Below are 21286 nucleotides of genomic sequence, written 5' to 3' on the forward strand. Positions count from 1 at the left end.
TGAAGTATAGCCTAAGCTCCTAGGCTACAAACCTGTATAACATGTTACTGTATTGAATGCTGTAGGCGCTTGTAACACAATGGTAAGTATTTGTGTGTCTAACCATGCCCAAATAGAGAAAAAATACAATAAAAATGTAGTATTACAATCTTACGAAACCACCATTGTATATGCAGTCTATCATTGACCAAAACTTCATTATGTAGCATATGACTGTCCTGAAAGCAAAACATTGTCAACATGGAATTCTATACCCAGCAAAGATGTCTTTCGAAAATGAAGACAATTATAAAGACTTTACAAGAAACCGGAGTGGACAGAATCATCACAAACATACAAGAACTACATGAAATGTTAAAAAAAATTTCAGACAGAAGGAAAATCATGTCAAACAGAGATCGGGAGATACACAAAAGAATGAAAAGCACCAAAAATAGTAGTTATGAAAGTATAAAATTTATTTTAAAAATCTCTTTCAGTAATAATTGACTGTTTAAGAAAAGAAATATAAATGTTTGTCTGTTTTTCTGCTATATGTAGAAGTAAAACATAGGATAACTGGTGGGGTTCAGGACACAATACTCCAAAATATAGCACTTTTGCCATAGAAGAAATAGCAGAAACAGGCCATAGAAACTAGAAATAATCTCTCTCACTCCCTTTCCCCTGTAGTGGACCATAAAACCTAGTTGACCTTCTCTGAAAATAGGCCATGGGACCCTCATTCCAGAGTCATCCTCCCTATACATCGAGGAAAACAATGTCCTCATCCTCAAAGATACAAAGACACCAAAAAGAATCTGAACAAACAGGGTTTCCCCCAGTTTACCATTAGATCATATCCTTTAGTTTCCAATCGGACATCTGAATGACTATCTATAAAAATACAGTTTTCTCTGTTTTGTTTTGTTTTTTGAGATGGAGACTTGCTCTGTTGCTCAGGCTGGAGTGCAGTGATGTGATCTCAGCTTACTGCAACCTCCGCCTCCTGGGTTCAAGTGATTCTCCTGCCTCAGCCTCCTTAGTAGCTAGGATTACAGGTGTGTGCCACCATGTCTGGCTAACTTTTGTATTTTTAGTAGAGACAGGGTTTCACCACGTTGGCCAGGCTGGTCTCAAACTCCTGACCTTGTGATACACCTGCCTCAGCCTCCCAAAGTGCTGGGATTACTGTGCCAGGCCAGTTTCCCCTGTTTTTTGAGGTCTTCATTTCTGAATACTCCTGTGTCAGGTAAAACTTATCTTAAATAAATTTGTATGCTTTCTTTTGCTAATCTGTCCTTTATTATAGGTGCCAGCCAGAGCCACATACCTTGCAATGACTGAGTAATCCTTTCTTTTCTTTTTTTTTTAATTTTGAGATGGAGTCTCACTTTGTAGCCCAGGCTGGAGTACAATGGTGTGATTTCGGCTCACTGCAACCTCTGCCTCCCGAGTCTTGGTTCAAGCAATTCTCCTAACTCAGCCTTCCAAATAGCTGGGATTACAGTCATGAGCCACCATGCCCAGCTAATTTTTGTATTTTTTAGTAGAGACAGGTTTTCACCATGTTGGTCAGTCTGGTCTTGACCTTCTGACCATAAGGTCAGGAGACTGCCTCAGACTCCCAAAGTGCTAGGATTATAGGCATGAGCCACTGCACTAGGCCTGAGTAATCCTTTCTCTCCTATATAACAATAGTACAAAGGCTGGGAGAGAGAAACTGGTAGTGTAATTTTGTTAGCTTTATACAGAAGAGGTATGATATTACTTGAAGGCAGACTAAGATAAGTTCAAAATGTATTTTATAAACCCCAAAACAACCACTTACAAATATAAAACAGAGATATACACAATAAGTTAACAAAAGAGATAAATAAAATCTTAAAAAACAATCCAGAAGAAAAAAAAAGGAAAAAAGTAACAAAGAACAGATGGGACAAATAGAAAATAAATAGCATGCTGGCAGATTTAAACAACTGTTACAGGCTAAGTTGTACCGCCAAATCAATATATTGAAGTGCTAACTCCCAGTCCCTCAGAATATGAGGGCATATTTAGAGATAGGGTATTTAAAGAGGTCATTAAGTTAAAATAATTTCTTTAGGTTGGGCTCTAATCCAATGTGACTGGTTACAGGAAAAGACTATGTGAAGACACAGGGGGAAGACAGGAGAATCCCGACTTGCTAACACCTTGACCTCAGACTTCTAACCTCCAAATTGTGAGAAGATACGTTTCTGTTGTTTAAGCCAACCAGTCTGTGGCACTTTATTATGGTAGCCTGAGCAAACCAATACTAACCATATCAATGCTCATATTAAATGTAAATTTTTTCTTTTTTGAGACGGAGTTTTGCTCTTGTTACCCAGGCTGGAGTACAATGGCGCGATCTTGGCTCACTGCACCCTCTGCCTCCTGGGTTCAGGCAATTCTCCTGCCTCAGCCTCCTGAGTATTCATTTCTGAATACTCCTGTGTCAGGTAAAACTTATCTTAAATAAATTTGTATGCTTTCTTTTGCTAATCTGTCCTTTTGTAATCCCAGCTCTTGTTACCCAGGCTGGAGTACAATGGCGCGATCTTGGCTCACTGCACCCTCTGCCTCCTGGGTTCAGGCAATTCTCCTGCCTCAGCCTCCTGAGTATTCATTTCTGAATACTCCTGTGTCAGGTAAAACTTATCTTAAATAAATTTGTATGCTTTCTTTTGCTAATCTGTCCTTTTGTAATCCCAGCTCCTGAGTAGCTGGGATTACAGGCACGTGCCACCATGCCCAGCTAATTTTTTGTTTTTTTAGTAGAGACTGGGTTTCGCCATGTTGACCAGGATGGTCTCAATCTCTTGACCTCGTGATCCACCAGCCTCAGCCTCCCAAAATGCTGGGATTACAGACATGAGCCACCACGCCCAGCATTAAATGTGAATATTTTAAACAACCCTCATCTCCATCACCATTGCCACCAACTTGGCCAGACCATAGCCAACTTGGCCCTTTAATTCGTAGATCTCTGGATCAAGAGGAGTCGCATTTAAGGAGCTGCATTTGGTCCTGATATAGATCACAACATCTTAGACTCCCAGTTTGATGCAGTACTTGGGTGAAAATTTGGGTGTCCTAGGATGGGGTGTGTATATTTTGCATATAGTAGGGACATAAATAATTGTGACCTGAGGAAGGACTGTGATAAGATGATGTCATTAATGACCTCAGTTTTTCATATGTCTCCCAAAAAGATATATTCAAATTCTAACCTCTGGTACCTGTGAACATGACCTTATTTGTTCTTATCTGGAAATGAGAGTCTGTGCAGATGCAATCTGGTTAAGGTGAGGTCATACTGGATTCAGGTGGGCCCTAATCCAATGGCAAGTGCCCTTACAAGAGGAGAAAAACAGACGCAGAGACAATCACACAGAGAGGGAAGACTGCCATGTGGAGATGGTGGAAGAGCTTGGAGTGATGCATCTGTAAGCCACAGAACACCAAACAGTGGCAACTACCAGAAGCTAGGAGGGGGCAAGGAAGAATCCCCCCCCCAGGTCCCTTGGAGAGAGCATGACCCTATTCACCCCGGATTTTGGACTTATTGCTTGCAGAACTGTGAGAAAATAAATTTATGTTGTTTAATACCACCCAGTTTGTGGTATTTTGTTATGGAAGCCCCAGGAAACGAATATACCACCTCACAGCCTTTCCTCTTACTGTTTCCTCTTCCTAGACTGCCCCTGAGATGCCTGGATGGCCCACTCCTCCCTCCTCCTTCTTTTATTTTTTTAAGAGATGGGGTCTTGCTGTATGTTGCCTAGACTGGAGTGCAGCGACTATTCATATGGTAATCATGTACACTATGGCTTCAAACTCCTGGTGTCAGTTGATTCTCCTGCCTCAGCCTCCTAAGTAGCTTAGACTACAGTATGTCACCATGCCTGGCTCCTCCCTGCCTTGAGGAATCTGCTCAGATGAGTCCTTATTAGAGACACCTGCCACACAGAGCAACAAGTCCCCTGCCAGCATTTCCTTCCCCCATCCTGCTTTATGATTCTTCAGGGTATTTCCCGCACCTGCCATTTCACGTGTTGATTCCTTTATTGTTTGTCTCCCCTGCCTAGAAGAGAAGAATCCTGCCGGCAGGGACCTTCATCTGTTTTGTTCATGGATGAGTTTTTGGTATCTAGAACATGGTAGACACCATAAATATTTCCTGACTGAGTGAATGAATGAATATTAGTGCAGGCCATTCCTGCCAATACCTCCCTAAAAGTTAGGGGAGAGTGTTGCAAAGTGTGCCCTTTGCAGTCAGATGCCTAGTTCAAAGGAGTTATTTTGTAAACCAGCTGTGTGACCCTGTCTAATCTCTTTGACCCTCTGTTTCCTCATCTGTATACGTACAATAGCACCTAGATTAAAAGGTTCTTTTGAGGATTATTGAGCACTTTCATCAATAAACAAAGGAGATATGAGTCTCTCTGTATAACAACACATATTTAATAGTTAATATATATCATCTATGTCTGTATAGCTATGTGCCATACAAGGGGCTAAGCACACACCCAATTTGGAGGCATTATTGCTTAGTGGATGAGTGCATGGCTGCTGAAGTCACTTTCCTGGTTACACACTTACCAGTTGCATAGCTCTGGGCAAGTTAATTAACCTCTGTATGTCTTAGTTTTTTCATCTGTAAAATGGAGCTAATAGCACTATCTATTTCATAGGATTTCTATGAGGATAATTGAGTTAATTCATGTTAATATTTATAATAGTATCTGGCAACTACTGTCCCCTCAATAGATGTTAACTACTTGTATTAGTCAGGGTTCTCCAGAGAGACAGAACCAATAGGATAGATAGATGAAAGAGAGACAGATAGATAGATTAGATGATAGACAGTTAAAGAGGGAATTTGCTAGGGGAATTGGCTCATGTGATTATGGAGGCTGAGGGGTCTCATGACTGGCCATCTGACAGCTGGAGACCCAGTGAAGCCAGTTGCATGACTCAGTTCAAGTCTGAAGGCTGAGAACCAGGGAAGCCAGTGGTGTGAATCTCAGTCCAAGGCTGAAGGCCTGAGTACCCAGAGGCCACTGGTGCAAGTTCCAGAGTTCAAAGGCTGAAGAGCTTGTTCCAAGGGCAGAAGAAGGGTGTCCCAGCTCCAAGAGAGAGTGAATTTGCCTTTCCTCTGGCTTTTAGTTCTATTCGGGCCCCCAGTTGATTGCATCGTGTGTCTGCCCACATTGAGGGCAGATCTTCCCCACTCCGTCCACAGACTCATCTGCCACTCTGTTCCAGAAATCATGCTCTACCCACCATCTAGGTATCACTCAATCCAGTCAAGTTGACAAATCAAATTAACCATCACAAAACTATCATTTTATTCTCATCGAATTTAATAATTCTGGGACATTTCTGGGACAGTCCCTGGCACCCTGGTGCTCTGTAAGTACTAATTTTCCTTACTTCTTTCTTTTTTGGCCCTTCCACAGAGTCAGCTCTAGCTCTATTCATGCTCCCCAATGAACTATATCTTTAACAGTCTTGGCCCAGCCCTCTGAGCACTCTGGTTTCTTGCTTTTCCTTTCTTTCTTTCTTTTTTTTTTTGAGATGGAATCCTGCTCTTAAGTTCAGTGGTGCAATCTCAGCTCACTGCAACCTCTGCCTCCCAGGTTTAAGCGATTCTCATGCCTCAGCCTCCCAAGTACCTGGGATTACAAACATGTGCCACCAAACCTGGCCAATTTTTTGTTTTTGAGACGGAGTGTTGCTCTTGTTGCCCAGGCTGCAGTGCAATGGCATGATCTAGGCTCACTGCAACCTCTGCCTCCTGGATTTCAAGTGATTCTCCTGCCTAAGCCTCCCAAGTAGCCGGGATGACAGGCGCCTGCCACTATGCCCAGCTAATTTTTGTTATTTTAGTAGAGATGGGTTTTCACCATGTTGGCCAGGCTGGTCTCGAACTCTTGATCTCAAATGATCCACCCGCCTCAGCCTTCCAAAGTGCTGGAATTATAGGGGTGAGCCACCGCGCCAGGCCTCTTGCTTTTCTTTATTTCCAATAAGATCCTTGTAAGAGCAAACTCCGCCAAACAGAGAGGGTGAGTGAGCTATGCCCAATCACCTGAGCCTCTCATTACCTGCCCAGATGGGTCCTACATCTTGTGATTGCCTCTTCCAAGCACAGAACCCCCGGAATTTGCCATGCCAAGCTTTCAATGGCAGAACAATTTTAATGCATGCAAGGGAAGAATGTTGGGTACACATTTCACTGTCATTTCTGTAAAGGGATGGCAAGAGGGACATGAGTGGAGGAGCTACAGATTTTGCCAAGGTAAATGGCCGCAATGTTTTTTGGCCCCAAGGGTGGGTGAGAAAGAAGATGGTGGTGGATATGGGAGGATGGCCTGAGTGATGGCAGATGTAAAAGCTAGGACACTCTTGGCTGCAAGAACAGAAACTGCAACCCAGAGTTGCTTAAACAATAAGGACAGTTTTTGGGTCACATAACAGATAGTTCTGGAGTAGATCCTTCAGGGTTGGTTTATCCAGTGCTCAGCAATGTCATCAGAGATCCAGATTCTTTCTCTCTCTCTCTTTCCTTCCTTCCTTCCTTCCTTCCTTCCTTCCTTCCTTCCTTCTTCCTTCTTTTCCGTTCTTTCTCTTTCTTTTGACAGAGTCTTGCTCTATTGCAAAGGCTGAAGTGCAATGGTGCTATCTCAGCTCACTGCAACCTCTGCCTCCCAGGCTCAAGTGATTCTCGTGCCTCCGCCTCCTAAGTAGCTGGGATCACAGGCATGTGCCCTCATACCCAGCTAATTTTTGTATTTTTAGTAGAGACAGGGTTTTGCCATGTTGGTCAGGCTGGTCTTGAACTCCTGGCCTCAAGTTATCTGCCTGGCTCAGCCTCCCAAAGTGCTGGGATTACAGGTGTGAGCGACCGCACCCGGCCAGATGTCCAGATTCTTTCTATTTCTGCCCTGCCATCCTCAGTGCTGGCTTTCTCCTCAGGATGCTAGCCAGGAGGTTGTGGCAGCTATGAATGTCACATCCAGGCATAAAAATTTCCACACAGAGAAATGGTCTCTTTCTGTAATGCTAAGAGGAGAAACATCTCAGAGTGTGCCCCCAACAACTGTCCTCTCATGTCTCATTGCTCACTGTTGGGTCATGTGTGCACTCCCGACAAAATCTGCATGGGCAGTGGGATTGGTCACTCCTCCAGATGGGATGGAGATCAGCATTATCCTAGCAGTGGACTAGTGGGGTATTATGGGCTGAATAGTGTTCCCCCTGCTAAATTCATCTGTTGAAGCCATAATTGAAGTGCCTCAAGATATGACTGTATTTGGAGACTGGACCTATACAGAAGGGATTGAGTTTAAAATGAGGCTGTTAGGGTGGGCTCTGATCCAATCTGACCGGGAGGCTGAGTGATCTGCCCTCCTCAGCCTCCCAGAATGCTGGGATTACAGGCATGAGCCACTGTGCCTGGCCTATATTTGACATTTTAAACTGGAAATGCTGGTGAGGTAAACAAGTGGAGATATCTAGTAGAAAGACAAAAATATAAGTTGGATTTCAAGAAATTTGGGAGCTCTCAGTGCTGATGCAGGCAACCAACACCATGAAAACAGAGATGATTTGTGGGAGAAAATTTTCATTTATGCAGAAAAGAGGCCTGATGGCTGTGGACACCTGTTGAATATTTCCATATTTGTGACTCCTGTGGGAGTCACAAATTCAGCATGTCCAAAATGGAATTAATCATCTTTCCACCAAACCTGTTTATCTTCTTGACTTCTGTAGCTGGGCACTGACCATTATCTTAGTCATCCTAGCTCGAAACCTTGGCTATCTTTGTCTCCTACCTTGACTTTTTACACAATGTTTCACCTATAGAAAATTCTGAAAATACACACACACACATACACACACACACACACACATGAGATATAATCATTGATAATGAAACTTTTGGATGTTGTGTAGTGTATTCTTCTGGTCATACGCCTATGCAAGTATAGATTTAATTTCCTTTGTATGTGACTCATACTCTACATGTTTAATCTTTTTATTGAAGTATAACAGTCATTCAGAATTGTACACAATCATAAGTCAGTGGCTTTTCATGTCATTAAATATTCTTTTGCAACACCAATTTAAAAAAGTTGCAAGGTATTCCACCATAGAAGTACCATCATTCAGTTAACTAATGCCTGTTATAGAACTTCTGGCTTTTTCTAGTTTCCTCATCTCTCCCTCAAAAATGCTGCAGAGATAATTTACCTATATTTAACATTTTTGTGCCTATTTTCAATTTTCCCTTAGAATAAAATTCTTAGGGAAAAATTTCTGGGACCAAGGCATATGCATATTGTAAAATATTTTTTTATTTTAGGATAGTTTTAGGTGTAGAGAAAAATTATGAAGATACTACAGTTTCTGTATAATCCACACAATTTCCCCTATTATTCACTCTTTTTTTTTTTGAGGAGTCTCGCTCTGTTGCCCAGGCTGGAGTGCAGTGGCTCTATCTCCGCTCATTGCAACTTCCACTTCCCTAGCTCAAGCTATTCTCCTGCCTCAGCCTCCCAAGTAGCTGGGATTACAGGCATATGTCACCAAACCCGGCTAATTTTTTGTATTTTTAGTAGAGAGGGGGTTTCTCCATGTTGGCAAGGCTGGTCTCTATCTCCCGACCTCAGTGATCTGCCCACCTCGGCCTCCCAAAGTGCTGGGATTATAGGCGTGAGCCATCGCGCCTGGCCCAATACATTATTATAGTTGATACTTTATCCAGTTTTCCTTAGTTTTTACCTAATGTTCTTTTTTAAATTGCAGTGTCACAGCCAGGATACCATATTACATTGTCATGTCTCCTTAGGCTCCTCCTGGCTCTGAGTTTCTCAGACTTTCCTTGCTTTTGCTGACCTTAACCATTTTGATGAATACTGATCATGCACTCTGCAGAATGTCCCTCAATTCAGGTTTGTCTGATTTTTCTTTTCTTTTCTTTTTTTTTGAGATGGAGTTTCGTTCTTGTTACCCAGGCTGGAGTGCAATGGCACGATCTCGCTCACCGCAACCTCCACCTCCTGCGTTCAGGCAATTCTCCTGCCTCAGCCTCCTGAGTAGCTGGGATTACAGCCACGTGCCACCATGCCCAGCTAATTTTTTGTATTTTTAGTAGAGACGGGGTTTCACCATGTTGACCAGGATGGTCTCGATCTCTTGACCTCGTGATCCACCCGCCTCGGCCTCCCAAAGTGCTGGGATTACAGGTGTGAGCCACCACGCCTGGCCTGATTTTTCTTTTCTTATAATTAGACTGGGGTTATGAGATATGGAAGGACACTATCATAAAGTGCCATTCTCATTACATATCATTCCACATACTATCAACATGATTTAGCACGTACTCTTGGTCACCTGGCTGAATTACTGTTTGCCAGGTATCCACTGTAAAATTACTCACTTTCCCCTTTTCATATGTTGTACTTTTGGGAAAGAAGTCAATATGCAGAGCCCACATTTAAGGAGGTGGAATTTATGCTCCAGGATGGTGTGTCTGCATACTTTGAGATTCTTCTGTGGGGGATTTGTTTCTTCTCCAATCTTTAATTCATTCAGTCGTTTATTTATATCGGTATGGATTCACGAATATTTCTTTTATACTTTGAGTTATAATCCAGTATCACTTGCTCAAGGCAGTTTGTAATGTTCTGAGTAACTCAGTGCAAAACAACCCCCCCAAAGGTTGTACCAGCTCACAGGGCAGATGTCATTAAGATCCATTTCCCCTCAACTTCGCACACCCTTTATAAAGGTCAGAAAGCAAGGGGGAAGCTGACAACCCTCCCTAGCGTCAATTTCTGGACGCCCCTAAGGAAGATGAGGCCAGCCTGCTGGAGTAGTTCCCAACACGGGCACCTCAGCCCCTGAGGCGCCCTTTCCCGGCCAGCCCCTATTCACCATCCTTCCTTGGTCCCTGCCCCATCTCCCGGCTTCCTGCAGCCCCGCCCACCTCAGGGCGGAAGTGGGTGTGGCCACGGGCGGAAGCACTGGGTCGGGGGCCCGCTCTTGCAGCCAGCCCCACCCACTCGCCGCCGCCCCACCCCTCCGGCCCAGAACGGAAATGAGGTCAGAGAGGGAAACCCCGGCGGTGAGAATCGGCCCAAAAAGCGGCGGCCGTTCGAGGTGGCTGCGGCAGCTGGTGAGGGGGTGGAGTGGGTTGAGAGTGTTGGGGTCCTGAGGGCTAGGGCCATAGGGGATCGGATCGCCAAGCAGCGGCTGAGCGGCTAAGGGCGTCTTGGGGCTGCGGCAGCCGGCCGGAGGGTGAGGGTGGTGGGGCCTTGCTTTTTCAGGGCCCATGTCCCTATCCCTGGGGGTGTGGGTCGGACAGTCTCCGGGGCCACAGCCCCCTTTTCCCCTTTCTTTCTGCCTCTTTGGGGCTGGCGGCAGCATGAGGGCTTGGGAAACGGGCCATGGTCGCTCCAGCCCTCAGGGACGGGCCGGGGCGTGGTGGAGAGTCCTTCGAAAACAGTTTTTCTCACATACGTGGCCATGTTGCGACCCCCGATCCCGGAGGGAGCTCAGTCGCTACGACTTCCATTTTGGCAGTTTCTGCTCTAGAATAGCCGAACCCCGTCCTTGGTGAGCCCAAATGAGAAGTTGTCTCCTGCCTCTCGCATCTCCTACTCCGCCCCTCACTTCCACCCTGCTCCTGCCTCTCTTCTTACTTGCTGTCCGCAACTACCAGTTCCTTCCTGTGCGTGACTCAGCCTCATCTCTACCCGGGTGCATGCCTGGTCGCCGAGTCCTCTCGAGAGTGTGCACTCGACTGGAGATGGAAGCCCTAGGGACCTTCTGTCACCTACTGTTCGAGTTGCAGGCTTTGATGCAGGAAAGGATTCTGCACAGGCATTCGACTACTGACTTCGTTCCCTGTTCAAGTTTGTGCTGTTCTGAGGTTTTTGTTTGTACTTTTGTTTTTGTATTTTTGTCGCCTGAGTTTTTAAAGCAGTAATTCTTTATTAGGGAAGTGGATTTAGGCATGCTGTTCCCACTTGTTTCTCTATTTTGGTCTTAGGGACAGTTGTCTCCCAAACCTCAATCATGGCATTTTTAACCAGCTCCCCCCCCCCCATTTTTTTTCTCCTCTTTTCACAGGTGTTGATAAATCACTTCTTATTGCTTAAAAGAACTTGGCCTTTTAAAAGTGTATGTGCCTTTGGACAGTTTGAGAAGCTTTGTTTGTATGGCAGTTTTGGAAGTAGGTGTCACCATTGCTCCTAAAGGTGTGGCAGATAAGCCAGAGGACTGTTTTCCTGCCTTTAAATTCATTGACGTAGGCACGGCATGAAAATAGTATTTAGAAAACGCTTTGCAAAGTGAAAACTGAATGAATGGAAATATGGTCAGAGTGGCACCACATAGAGTTTTAAGCTCTAGTTTTGATCTTGAAATACTTTGGGCACAGGGGCAACGAAAAAAGTGCTAAAAATTTAATATGTATTTAATTAGGTGCTGTACAAATTATATTAAACATTTCCCCTTAAGAGGGAATTTTGAAGATTGCTCCTACTGCTCTCGTTTCTTGAAATGTTTGCCTCTGAAGTGACTCCTGAAGTGTGATGTTTGGTTTGAGGATGGATAGAAAAATAAGAAATTTTGGAAAGCAGTTCGGCCAGAAATCTTAGAAACTTCAACTTATCCCTGTCATTTCAGCTGCTGTCGTATCATTTTTTTCCAGTGATTGTGTGGCACTGAAGCACATAAGTAGGATGAACATTTATTTTCTGAAGGATAGGAAAGGGGCTTAAAAATTGTTAATTACTCAGAAATATATGACATACTATATGAGGTTCTATACCTGGTAGCTTTCAGGTGGTAGTTGCTACCAGAATGGGTGCAAACTTAGTCTATTCTCCTTTCTGACTTCAAACCTGGGCACCACAATTTCTTGGATCACAAAAACTGCAGTCTTCTTTAAAGGGTGTCACTAAGTTGTCTTTCTGCCATGGCCATGGAAGGCAGTGACCCCAGGCCAAAGAGCAGTTTTTTATTCATTCTTAATACTCGTTGAGACTGTGTCCTGCTCTGTGTTTCCACAGCTCTGCTGTGATTTTGAAGTTGTGTGTTTTTCTACTCCTGTCTAATGACAATCTCTAATCTTTCTGGATCTCATCATTAGGTAATTCAGTGACACGTTTAATTGGGGAAAGAGAGACGGGTCTAGTTCCCCAAATTTGTTTTGGGTCCTGTCCCAGTTGTCATCTGGTGAGCAGGTTTTTGTGCTTAAGGATATGTTGACTTCAGTCATTTAACAAGGGACAGAACACCTATTTTTAGTGACTTAAGGAAGTGGTAGGAACAGAATCTAAGTGTAGCCAGATGAAAGGTTACTTACTTTGTTTAGGCAGGCGGAACTATGGACTACTATGATCTGTTTTATCAAATTATTCCAAAACAACAGATCCTTTCAGGCTCTCTTTTTCTTTTTCTTTTTTTCCCCTCTGAACTTCCTTTTGGGAGATGTGGCCTCATGGATGAGCTGGTACACGACTTAGCATCAGCCTTGGAGCAAACATCTGAGCAAAATAAGCTTGGTGAGCTGTGGGAGGAGATGGCCCTGAGTCCCCGGCAGCAGAGGCGGCAGCTTCGGAAACGCCGAGGTCGGAAGCGTCGTTCTGACTTCACTCACCTGGCAGAGCATACCTGCTGCTACAGCGAGGCCTCTGAGTCAAGTCTGGATGAGGCCACTAAGGACTGTCGAGAAGTGGCTCCTGTGACCAATTTTAGTGACTCTGATGACACAATGGTAGCCAAACGACACCCAGCTCTCAATGCCATTGTTAAGAGTAAGCAACATTCTTGGCATGAATCTGACTCCTTTACTGAAAATGCACCTTGTCGACCACTCAGACGCAGGCGGAAGGTGAAGCGAGTGACATCAGAGGTGGCTGCTAGCCTTCAGCAGAAGCTGAAGGTGTCAGATTGGAGCTATGAGAGAGGCTGCAGGTTCAAGTCTGCCAAGAAGCAACGTCTGTCCCGCTGGAAGGAGAATACTCCTTGGACCTCATCAGGCCATGGGTTGTGTGAATCAGCAGAAAATAGGACTTTCCTAAGCAAAACAGGAAGAAAAGAAAGGATGGAGTGTGAAACAGATGAACAAAAACAGGGCTCTGATGAGAACATGTCAGAATGGTGAGATCTCCCTTACTAAGTCAAAGATTTTCTTCGTTAATTTTACCCAAAGTGCACATCCGTAGTCTTATGGGCTCTACCTTCTTTCAAACCAGCCACCCTAGTATTGACTTTGAAGCCTTCCTTGAATCAATCAGTAGTTTAGCTTTTTAAGGTACCATTCATGAGTCTATTTCCTTCTGTCAGGAAGGAGACACAATTGTTTCTAAAAACTGTTTAAAACACATACCTCAAATGCACAACTAATAATTTTATGTAAAAAAAATTTGCTGCTTATTATGCCATGTAGTTTGTACATAAATATTGTTCTTTAGAACTCAGGTTTCAGCAGAGGCTGGTATGTGAGTCTGTGAGAGAGAAAATGCTAGTGCAAGGCATACCGAGTTTGTAAATGTTCTGTTAAGTTGCCTGTCCCCATTAAGAATCATGGCTTTAGATACTTTTTGGCTATAATTTTATTCTCTGCTACTTGTGGTTTGACTATATTGAGTTTATTTTTTTATGGCTGGCATTCAAGTCATCTGAACACGTGGTGGGCTTTGAAAATAACAGTGCCAAGTCCCATTAGTCTTCCATCAAATGTGATCAAGCCAGAAAAATTTGTCTCTAATGGGTGCATGTTTAAAAATGTAAGTGTAGTTTTGGTGACTTTTTATTTTTTACATCTCAGATAGTTCTAGGAACATTGATACTGATTATCTTTTTCTTAATAGTGAGGATTTGTTGGTGTTTTGTATGGGACAATTCTTTATGGTGCATTGCAGCGTATTTTAGCATCTCTGCATTGTTCACACCCCCTGTTCCTTTATGAACCCAGAAGCCTCTGGGGTGATCCCTAGGTGGGCTGAGTACAAGCATTTGACAACCAGTGTATTCTATTACTGTTAATATTAGTTGGCATTTGTTAAGCACTATGTGCCAGACACTGTACTATGGACTTAACATATACTATCTCTCTTTTTTTAACAGAGTCTCGCTCTATCACCCAGGCTGAAGTGCAGAGGTGCAAATTTGGCTCACTGCAACCTCTGCCTCCTGGGTTGAAGCAGTTCTCCTGTTTCAGCCTCCTGAGGAGCTGGGACTATAGGCATGGGCCACCTTGCCTGGCTAAGTTTTGTATTTTTAGTAGAGACGGGGTTTCGCCATGTTGGCCAGGCTGGTCTTGAACTCCTGACCTCGTGATCCACCCGCCTCGTCCTTCCAAAGTGCTAGGATTACAGGTGTGAGCCACTGTGCCCTGTTGGACTTAACATGTACTCCTATTTAATGTTCACAATTCCACTATATGGTGGACACCACTATTTATTTGTATTTATAGAAGGGAAGTTGAGGTTATAAGAGCTTAGATAATTTGCCTAAGGTCATCCAGTGCCAAAACTGAGCATCAAGCCCGATTCCAAAGTGCATTCTTAACTGCTAAATTGTGCTGCCCTTTAAGTCGTTTTGTCTCAATTTAACTTTCCCAGTTGCAGGACATATGACCTTCCTGAAACTTGTCTTAAAAACCAAGGTGTTAATCTTAGGAACTCTGAGGTGAGGCTGTGTCAGTAACAGGAAAAACTGTTTAGGTCTGTATGCCTGTACCTCTCATGGATGGTTTTTAATCCAGCTTTTAAACTTTTTCTTATTAACTTTATATTTGCCCCTCTGTAAATTATATTGAGATAAGCTCATAATTTGACTTTCCTAATTTTCCTCTAATGTCTAATTCCCTTTAAGATTTATACAATTTATCTGTATATATTTGGATTATAAAGATATTTTTTCCTCAGACTATTTTTAATCAAACAAGAAATGCATAGTCAACTTGTAGCCTTTCACACTATTGAAACCCTCTATCAAGACATTCAAGTTTGTTTTAATATTGAGCATATATACCAAATAGAAGTCCTCTTAGTGTTGAGAATGGTGATTTTAAAAGTAGCCTTTTGGGATGATAGCCTTGTGGTATGTTTCTTCCCCAGAATTTCTTGTTAAAGTACGACATAATTGTGTGTGTGTGAGAGAGAGACTTAACTCTGTCTGCTCTGAGATAACAGCCCAAGTATGTGGCTCCAGATGCAGAGCCTGTAATCCAGCAGTGAGATGCTTCACCCTTTTCTGTTCCTTCTTACTCCAGACACATCTGTTGATCATTCTAGTCAGGTTGTGATAATATAAATTCTAGTTATCTGAGGGTCTGGATAAACGTAAGTGGATGGGAATTCTTATGAAATTTTTACTCTTTTCAAATTGAGGAGACCTCATTCCCCCGTTTGGGCTATTACCCTGGCCCCTCACTTCAGAGTAGGCTTGTAGCTTTGAAGGAATAATGGCTGGAGTGGTAGTTCTAAATTTCCCTACTTGTCTCAATTCATCTGTGGTTACAAACAGAAATGCTTTGTATTTATTTCCTCCTAGATTCATTCTGTGAGGAAAGGCAGTGGTTCTTACTCTTTGACTGCATGTTGTGTTCAGCCCCTCCTCAACAGGAGAGTGGGACTAAAATCTTTTCATATTCAAGTTGCCGTTGATTATTAGGCACATCTTTAAACAGGGCTAGCGCTAGAGTGTAAGTAGATAATAGTTTATTATTTCGTTATTATACTGTCTTGGTGAGTTGATTCCGTCAACATTTTTCTTCTTTTTTTTCCCCCTACATTTTTAAAAGAAATACTTTCAAGAATCTTCTTGGTTACCCTTTCATAAATCTGCTTGGCTGTATCACTGTTTATTCACATACAGATCAAAATGTAGAATCTTACTTTTTAGCGGTGGTATTGAGGGTTGTCAGAGTAATGATCCACATTGTAAGATTATTAAGATGAAGTTGATTGTTAAGCTTTGCTTAGCCTAGTCAATGGTAGAGGTTTTTTTTTTTAAAGCATGAATTAGGTGTTTTAGATTTAAAAACGTATGTCTCAATCAGCTTATTTCTAATTTCCTTAAACTCACTCTTTGCGAACTAAACATGGAGTAGTTACAGACTTCATCAATATTGGTTTGCTTTTCTCTTTCTGGTCTTCCTTTAATATTACACCAACCAATCCCTCACAAGTTCTGAGAGTTATAAAATGGTTATAGTGAAATGATTTTTTTTCTGCTTGTGTAGAGATCAAACTATTTTAATATTTTTTCTGTGTATGTGTATGAGTATTCTAAAGTAGAACAACTATTGTAAAATTATTTGTTTTTACCTATCTTTATTCAAATTGTATAGCAACTTTTAATAGCTATTAGCTATTAGGTGACCGTAGCCTAATTTTGCTCTGTTCTTCACTAACACATTGCTTGTTTGTGCCCCTTGAATATAGTTTAGCTTCTTTTTCTTTCATAAGTGAGTTGGTTAGGTGATGGCCAGAAGTCACATTCAGGAGCCTTCCTAAGGTGATGTATTAGAGGCTGATCTCACAGGAAAGAAAATATTCTCCTCTCTTGGAAGGCAAGTGACAGAGATAGAGTGCTAAACCTACCCCCTCCTTCTGCAGCCCAGGCTGACCTTCTGCGGCCCCTTGGTGCCTCTTGTTTTCTTATTTTTATAGAAAATCAATATCCTTTCTGACACAAACAATAGCTCAGAAGCAAGAATAAATGGGAGAAAGCTGAGATCTCTGTCCATCACCTCTCACTTTAACTCCCCCAAACTCTTTAATTATGAGCATGCTTTGCTCCAGGTGCTTGTGACAGTGAAATTGCTAAATGAGGACCATTTTAACCAAAGATTGGGTGATCAATAACACTCTATAGCGGTAGCTTGTTGGATCAATAGCATTCATTATTTCATGGTTAAGGTAAGTAGCCTCCTTTGCAAGTGGAGGTCATTAATCAGGGGTTACTGAAGCTGTGGAAAAGAATATGTATGGTAGGTGGGGATGTTCTCTTTTCTGTAAGTAGGGATGCTGACCAAGAGTATATTTACCATTGTTGCAATTGGTAGTATTGCATGTGAGAGTATGGAATAGCTAGCACAGTGTGCTTATGTGGATATATTCACAGTTCTGTTAGTATCCTTAGGAACAACTGAAAAACACAGCTTAGGAGGTAGATATGATACTGTCATACTGGAAAGTCCATGTCTATGTCTTGAAAGAAAAATCCATCTTTTAAGAGGTAAAAGTGTCTACCTCTTAAAAGAAATGTTGGGATTATTCCATGTGACTCCAAAGGACAGAACTAGGACTCAAGGATAGAAAGCACAGAGTGTTAAACATTTCCACTGTATAAAATACAACATTCTAACAATTAGGACTGTAAAAATGAAGTGAATTGTTTCACCGTGTAATGCATAATGACTTCTAGATCGGTCGGGGGATTCAAACATGGGCTTGATGACTGCTTACTTAGTCGCTGTGGAGTTAAGAAGGTTGATCTGAAGACTTCTGAGATCCCCTTTGTAACACTGAGATGCTGTAATTCTTTTCAGTTACAGTCTACCTCCCCCACATTGTAACATCTTACCTGGTAAGTAGTCTCAATTGCCCACTGGCAGGCATCTTCAAACATTCATTATTTCTCTGAACATTTAGAATGATACTGTCTTTTCTCTTGTTTTGCAGAATTTGTTCAAAGCCCTCTTGGTATTTGCCAGCAAGGGTGCATAGATTACCCTTGGTCCCCTTCTCTACTCCCATGGACATAGGTAACATGCCATTCTCAGATCTACAGCTGGCCAAGAGGATATGTAGATCCCCTAGCCCAATTCCTAGTGCTATTGGGAGGCTTTTATCTTATACAGCTATGCTGGACTGGAGTAGTATCATCTAACTCTCACTGCCCGATTCTGACCCCATTCCAGGAATTGTACTAGAAAACACTACAATTTCCAGAATGTACTATCTCCAGAATGCACTTCTCTACCCATGTCAACTGGAATCTTTATTCTTGAAGACTATACTTTCTAGGACTCAATACCCTATAACGGCTTCCTACCCAAAAACACACAGAAATACACACAGGAAACACTAAGCTTCCCTATCCAAGTGTACTCTGGGAGTCACAGCCACCAAATAGAAACTGAAAGATACTCAGTAGGAAGAGAAGGATGGAACGACATGCTGCCTTAAACTGCAGCTACCTGATTTTCTGACTGAAACCAGCCTTGCATTTCTGAACCGCAAGATGACCGTAGAGAAAAGATGCAGGGGCTTGCTATCTACCTTCAGGGCAGGCCCGGCACTTCTAATGTGGGGCTCCATTTCATTGTCGAGTGCAGTTCGGTCAGCCTCGTAGTCTGAGGAGATCTTGGCAATAGACCATCTGTATTCTCTACTGCTGCAGAAAAAAAATCATCCTAAAACTTAGTAGCTCTAAATAAAGAGGCCCAGCCTGTGAGTATGTAACTATTCCCAAGGAAGAAACCAAAGTGCTGCAGAAAAAAAATAATTTCAAAGATACAACTGAAGATAAAAAAGTCTTCTTGAATTGAAAAATTAGGTCTAATGGGAGGAGACCTCTACTGAGACATATCTTTTTAAAAAATATTTTATTTTATTTTATTTTTTTTTTCACACATGCTGAGGACTAAGGAAGGAAAAATCTTAAAAGGGGTTGAAGGCTGGGTGCAGTGGTTTGGGTCTGTATTCCTAACACTTTGGGAGGCTAAGGCAGGAGGATCCCTTGAGCCCAGGAGTTCAAGACTGCACTGAGCTATGATTACACCACTACATTCCAGAGCCTGGGCGACAGAGTAGGACTCTGTCTCTTAAAACAAAGTTGGAGGTGGGGCATGAAAATAAAACTGACATTCATCCCTAAGGTAGTAAGTGTTAAGGGCTACATTTGCCCATAGCGTTTTGAGAGGGAAAAAGGTGACTCACCCCACCCTGAATTTTATATACAGTAGAGGTATATTTCATATGGAAAGGCAGCAGAAAGACATTCTGAGATATGCAGGTTCCAGAATCCATGCTCTTTAAAAACACACTCTAAGAAGACATTTCATCTACCTAAAGGTGAATCACTATTAGCTCTAAGAAAAGGAAAATCTTGAAAGGATGGGTGGACTTCTCTGAGGCATAGCCCCCGGCTCAATAGCAGAGACCTGAGGAATATCATATCTCTGCAAAGTATACCTGATTGTACTAGTCACAGTGTCCAACCTGCTAGCCTGGGGAGGTTGCTGCCTTTCATGGCATCATCTGAATGAAACTGAAAAACAAATTCTTTTCTTGTGTATTCTCATTACTTATAGGAATAATTTCGGAACTGATGTGAGATATCTCTCTGAATAACTTCTCCCTCAGTCATGTCTACTGCTATATTCAGGAGTCCGATTACAAAGGGTTACCAGTGTACCACCTCTATCCTGGAAAAAAATGGAAAATAATAGTAAGAACAAAAATGCCTTTGGGCAGTGGATATAAGAGTGACTTTCTTCCGCATTTTTCTAAATTCTGAAACAACTTTTATGTTTGTTAAGTGCATTGTTATTTACTAAAAAAACTTTTTTAGAATGACAGGTAAGCCGTAAACTTTAAGATCGTTATTAATCAGATGCAAAAAACACCTCTTATTAAGTTACTTGGTTAATAAGCTCTTAAATGGAGGAGAAACAAACCCAGATGGTAACTTATTAACACCAACTTGTGATTATAGGTGATAAGCTAATTCTCTGCCTCATTGTAATTGAAACAGGTATAATTACTCTTTCAGTTGGAACTTGACAGTGTTTTGTGGTTAGGAATATGAAAGAATTAGCAAGCCCTCAGGTCAGAGGGTGTGCCATGCCGTTTGTGGGAATTCAGAAGGGTTTGTCTTTTTGAAACTAGAAGCTACTGTTGAGGAAGAAGGGAATTAATCTCAACAAAGAGTTTATAAAGATTCTGTATTATCTGTTGCTGCAGAAAAAATTGCTCTAAAACTTACTAGGCTCTAGGCTGGGCGTAGTGGCTCACGTGTATAATCCCAGCACTTTGGGAGGCTGAGGGAGGTGGATCACCTAAGGTCAGGAAACCGAAACCAGCCTGACCAACAAGTTGAAGCCCTGTTTCTACTAAAAATATGAAAATTAGCTGGGCATGGTGGTGTGTGTCTGTATTCCCAGCTACTTGGCAGGCTGAGACAGGAGAATTGCTTGAACCTGGGAGATGGAAGTTGTAGTGAGCCGAGATCGCATCACTGTACTCCAGCTTGGACAACAGAGCAAGACTCCGTCTCAAAAAATAAAAAACATAAAAAACTTACTGGCTCTAAACAATGAACATTTTATCACTTGGAATCTGAGAGTGACTTAGCTGGGTGGTTCTGGTTCAGAGTCTCCTTACAAGGTCATAGCCTAACTGCTGGCAGGGAGCCTCAGTTCTCTCAAGGCTTGACTGGGGCTGAAGGACTTGCTTTCAAGCTCACTCACGTGGCTGTTGGCAGAGCTCATTTCCTCATAAAGCTGTTGGATTTAGAGTCTCAGTCCCTTTTCATGTGGGCCCCTCCATATGCCCATCGGCCTCCTCAGGACGTGATAGTTGGCTTCCCCTTGAGCAGGTGATCTGAGGGATGAGGAGAGACAGAGAGCCCAAGATGAAAGACACAGAGTTGTATAACCTAATCTCAGAAGTGGCAACCTATTGCTTCTGCCATATGTGATCAGTTATATAGACCAGCCCTGGTGCAGTGTGAGAGTTACTACACTGGGGTGTGCATCAATAGGAGGCTGGATAATTGGGAGTCATCTTGGAGTCTGGTTACCACAAATGACTACTGGCCTTCTGAAAACCTTTTTCCTAGCCTTGTGTGATGCTAAAGTCAGGAATAGTATTCTCAGACTTTGGTATTTCCCCTGAACTTATTAAAATAATGTTTTAACTTTAATTTCAAAGGAAGAACGTTCAGGAAGCATAAGGGCAAATGAAGTATGGGTCCCTGAGAGTATATTTTGGTGTATTTTATATCAGTATGCCAAAGATGAGTGTTATTTAAATTCACGATACGGAATTAAGAGGGAGAGCTTCTTTCCACAGTGAGTTTATCATTAGTTTTCTTAGGGTTCAGCATGTATGATGTATTATTTGCTGATAAGGGATAGTAGTCAAAGCACAGCTTCAGTTTTAGTTGTACCTGAAAGTTTTGAGTAGCTAAAAGCAAAGGAACACTTATTCCCTAGTCAGTTAATCTGTTTACATTTTCAGGAGAA

The 21286-nt window shown here is 42.4% G+C and overlaps 1 protein-coding gene and 1 long non-coding RNA gene across 6 annotated transcripts in view; both read left to right on the forward strand.

Annotated features, from left to right (window-relative positions):
• Positions 1 to 10119: 10119 nt before the first annotated feature.
• GPATCH2L (G-patch domain containing 2 like) overlaps positions 10120 to 21286 on the forward strand; it is a 55553-nt gene continuing 44386 nt past the window's right edge. For all 5 annotated transcript variants that reach the window (XR_004730034.3, XR_001914050.4, XM_078335499.1 and 2 more), the window contains exons 1-2: positions 10120 to 10189; positions 12511 to 13182. Coding sequence is in view for 3 of the 5 variants with exons in the window: in XM_078335499.1 (XP_078191625.1) it covers positions 12521 to 13182 (662 nt within the window). In the remaining 2 variants the exon portion in view is untranslated. The remainder of the gene's footprint in view (positions 10190 to 12510; positions 13183 to 21286) is intronic.
• On the forward strand, positions 17384 to 19488 carry LOC144577448 (uncharacterized). The gene is made up of 3 exons (XR_013521427.1): positions 17384 to 17622; positions 17718 to 17800; positions 19352 to 19488. It is a non-coding gene; the product is annotated as an uncharacterized LOC144577448 (long non-coding RNA).

This window comes from Callithrix jacchus, chromosome 8 (genome assembly GCF_049354715.1).
Source record: "Callithrix jacchus isolate 240 chromosome 8, calJac240_pri, whole genome shotgun sequence".
NCBI lineage: Eukaryota > Metazoa > Chordata > Mammalia > Primates > Cebidae > Callithrix > Callithrix jacchus.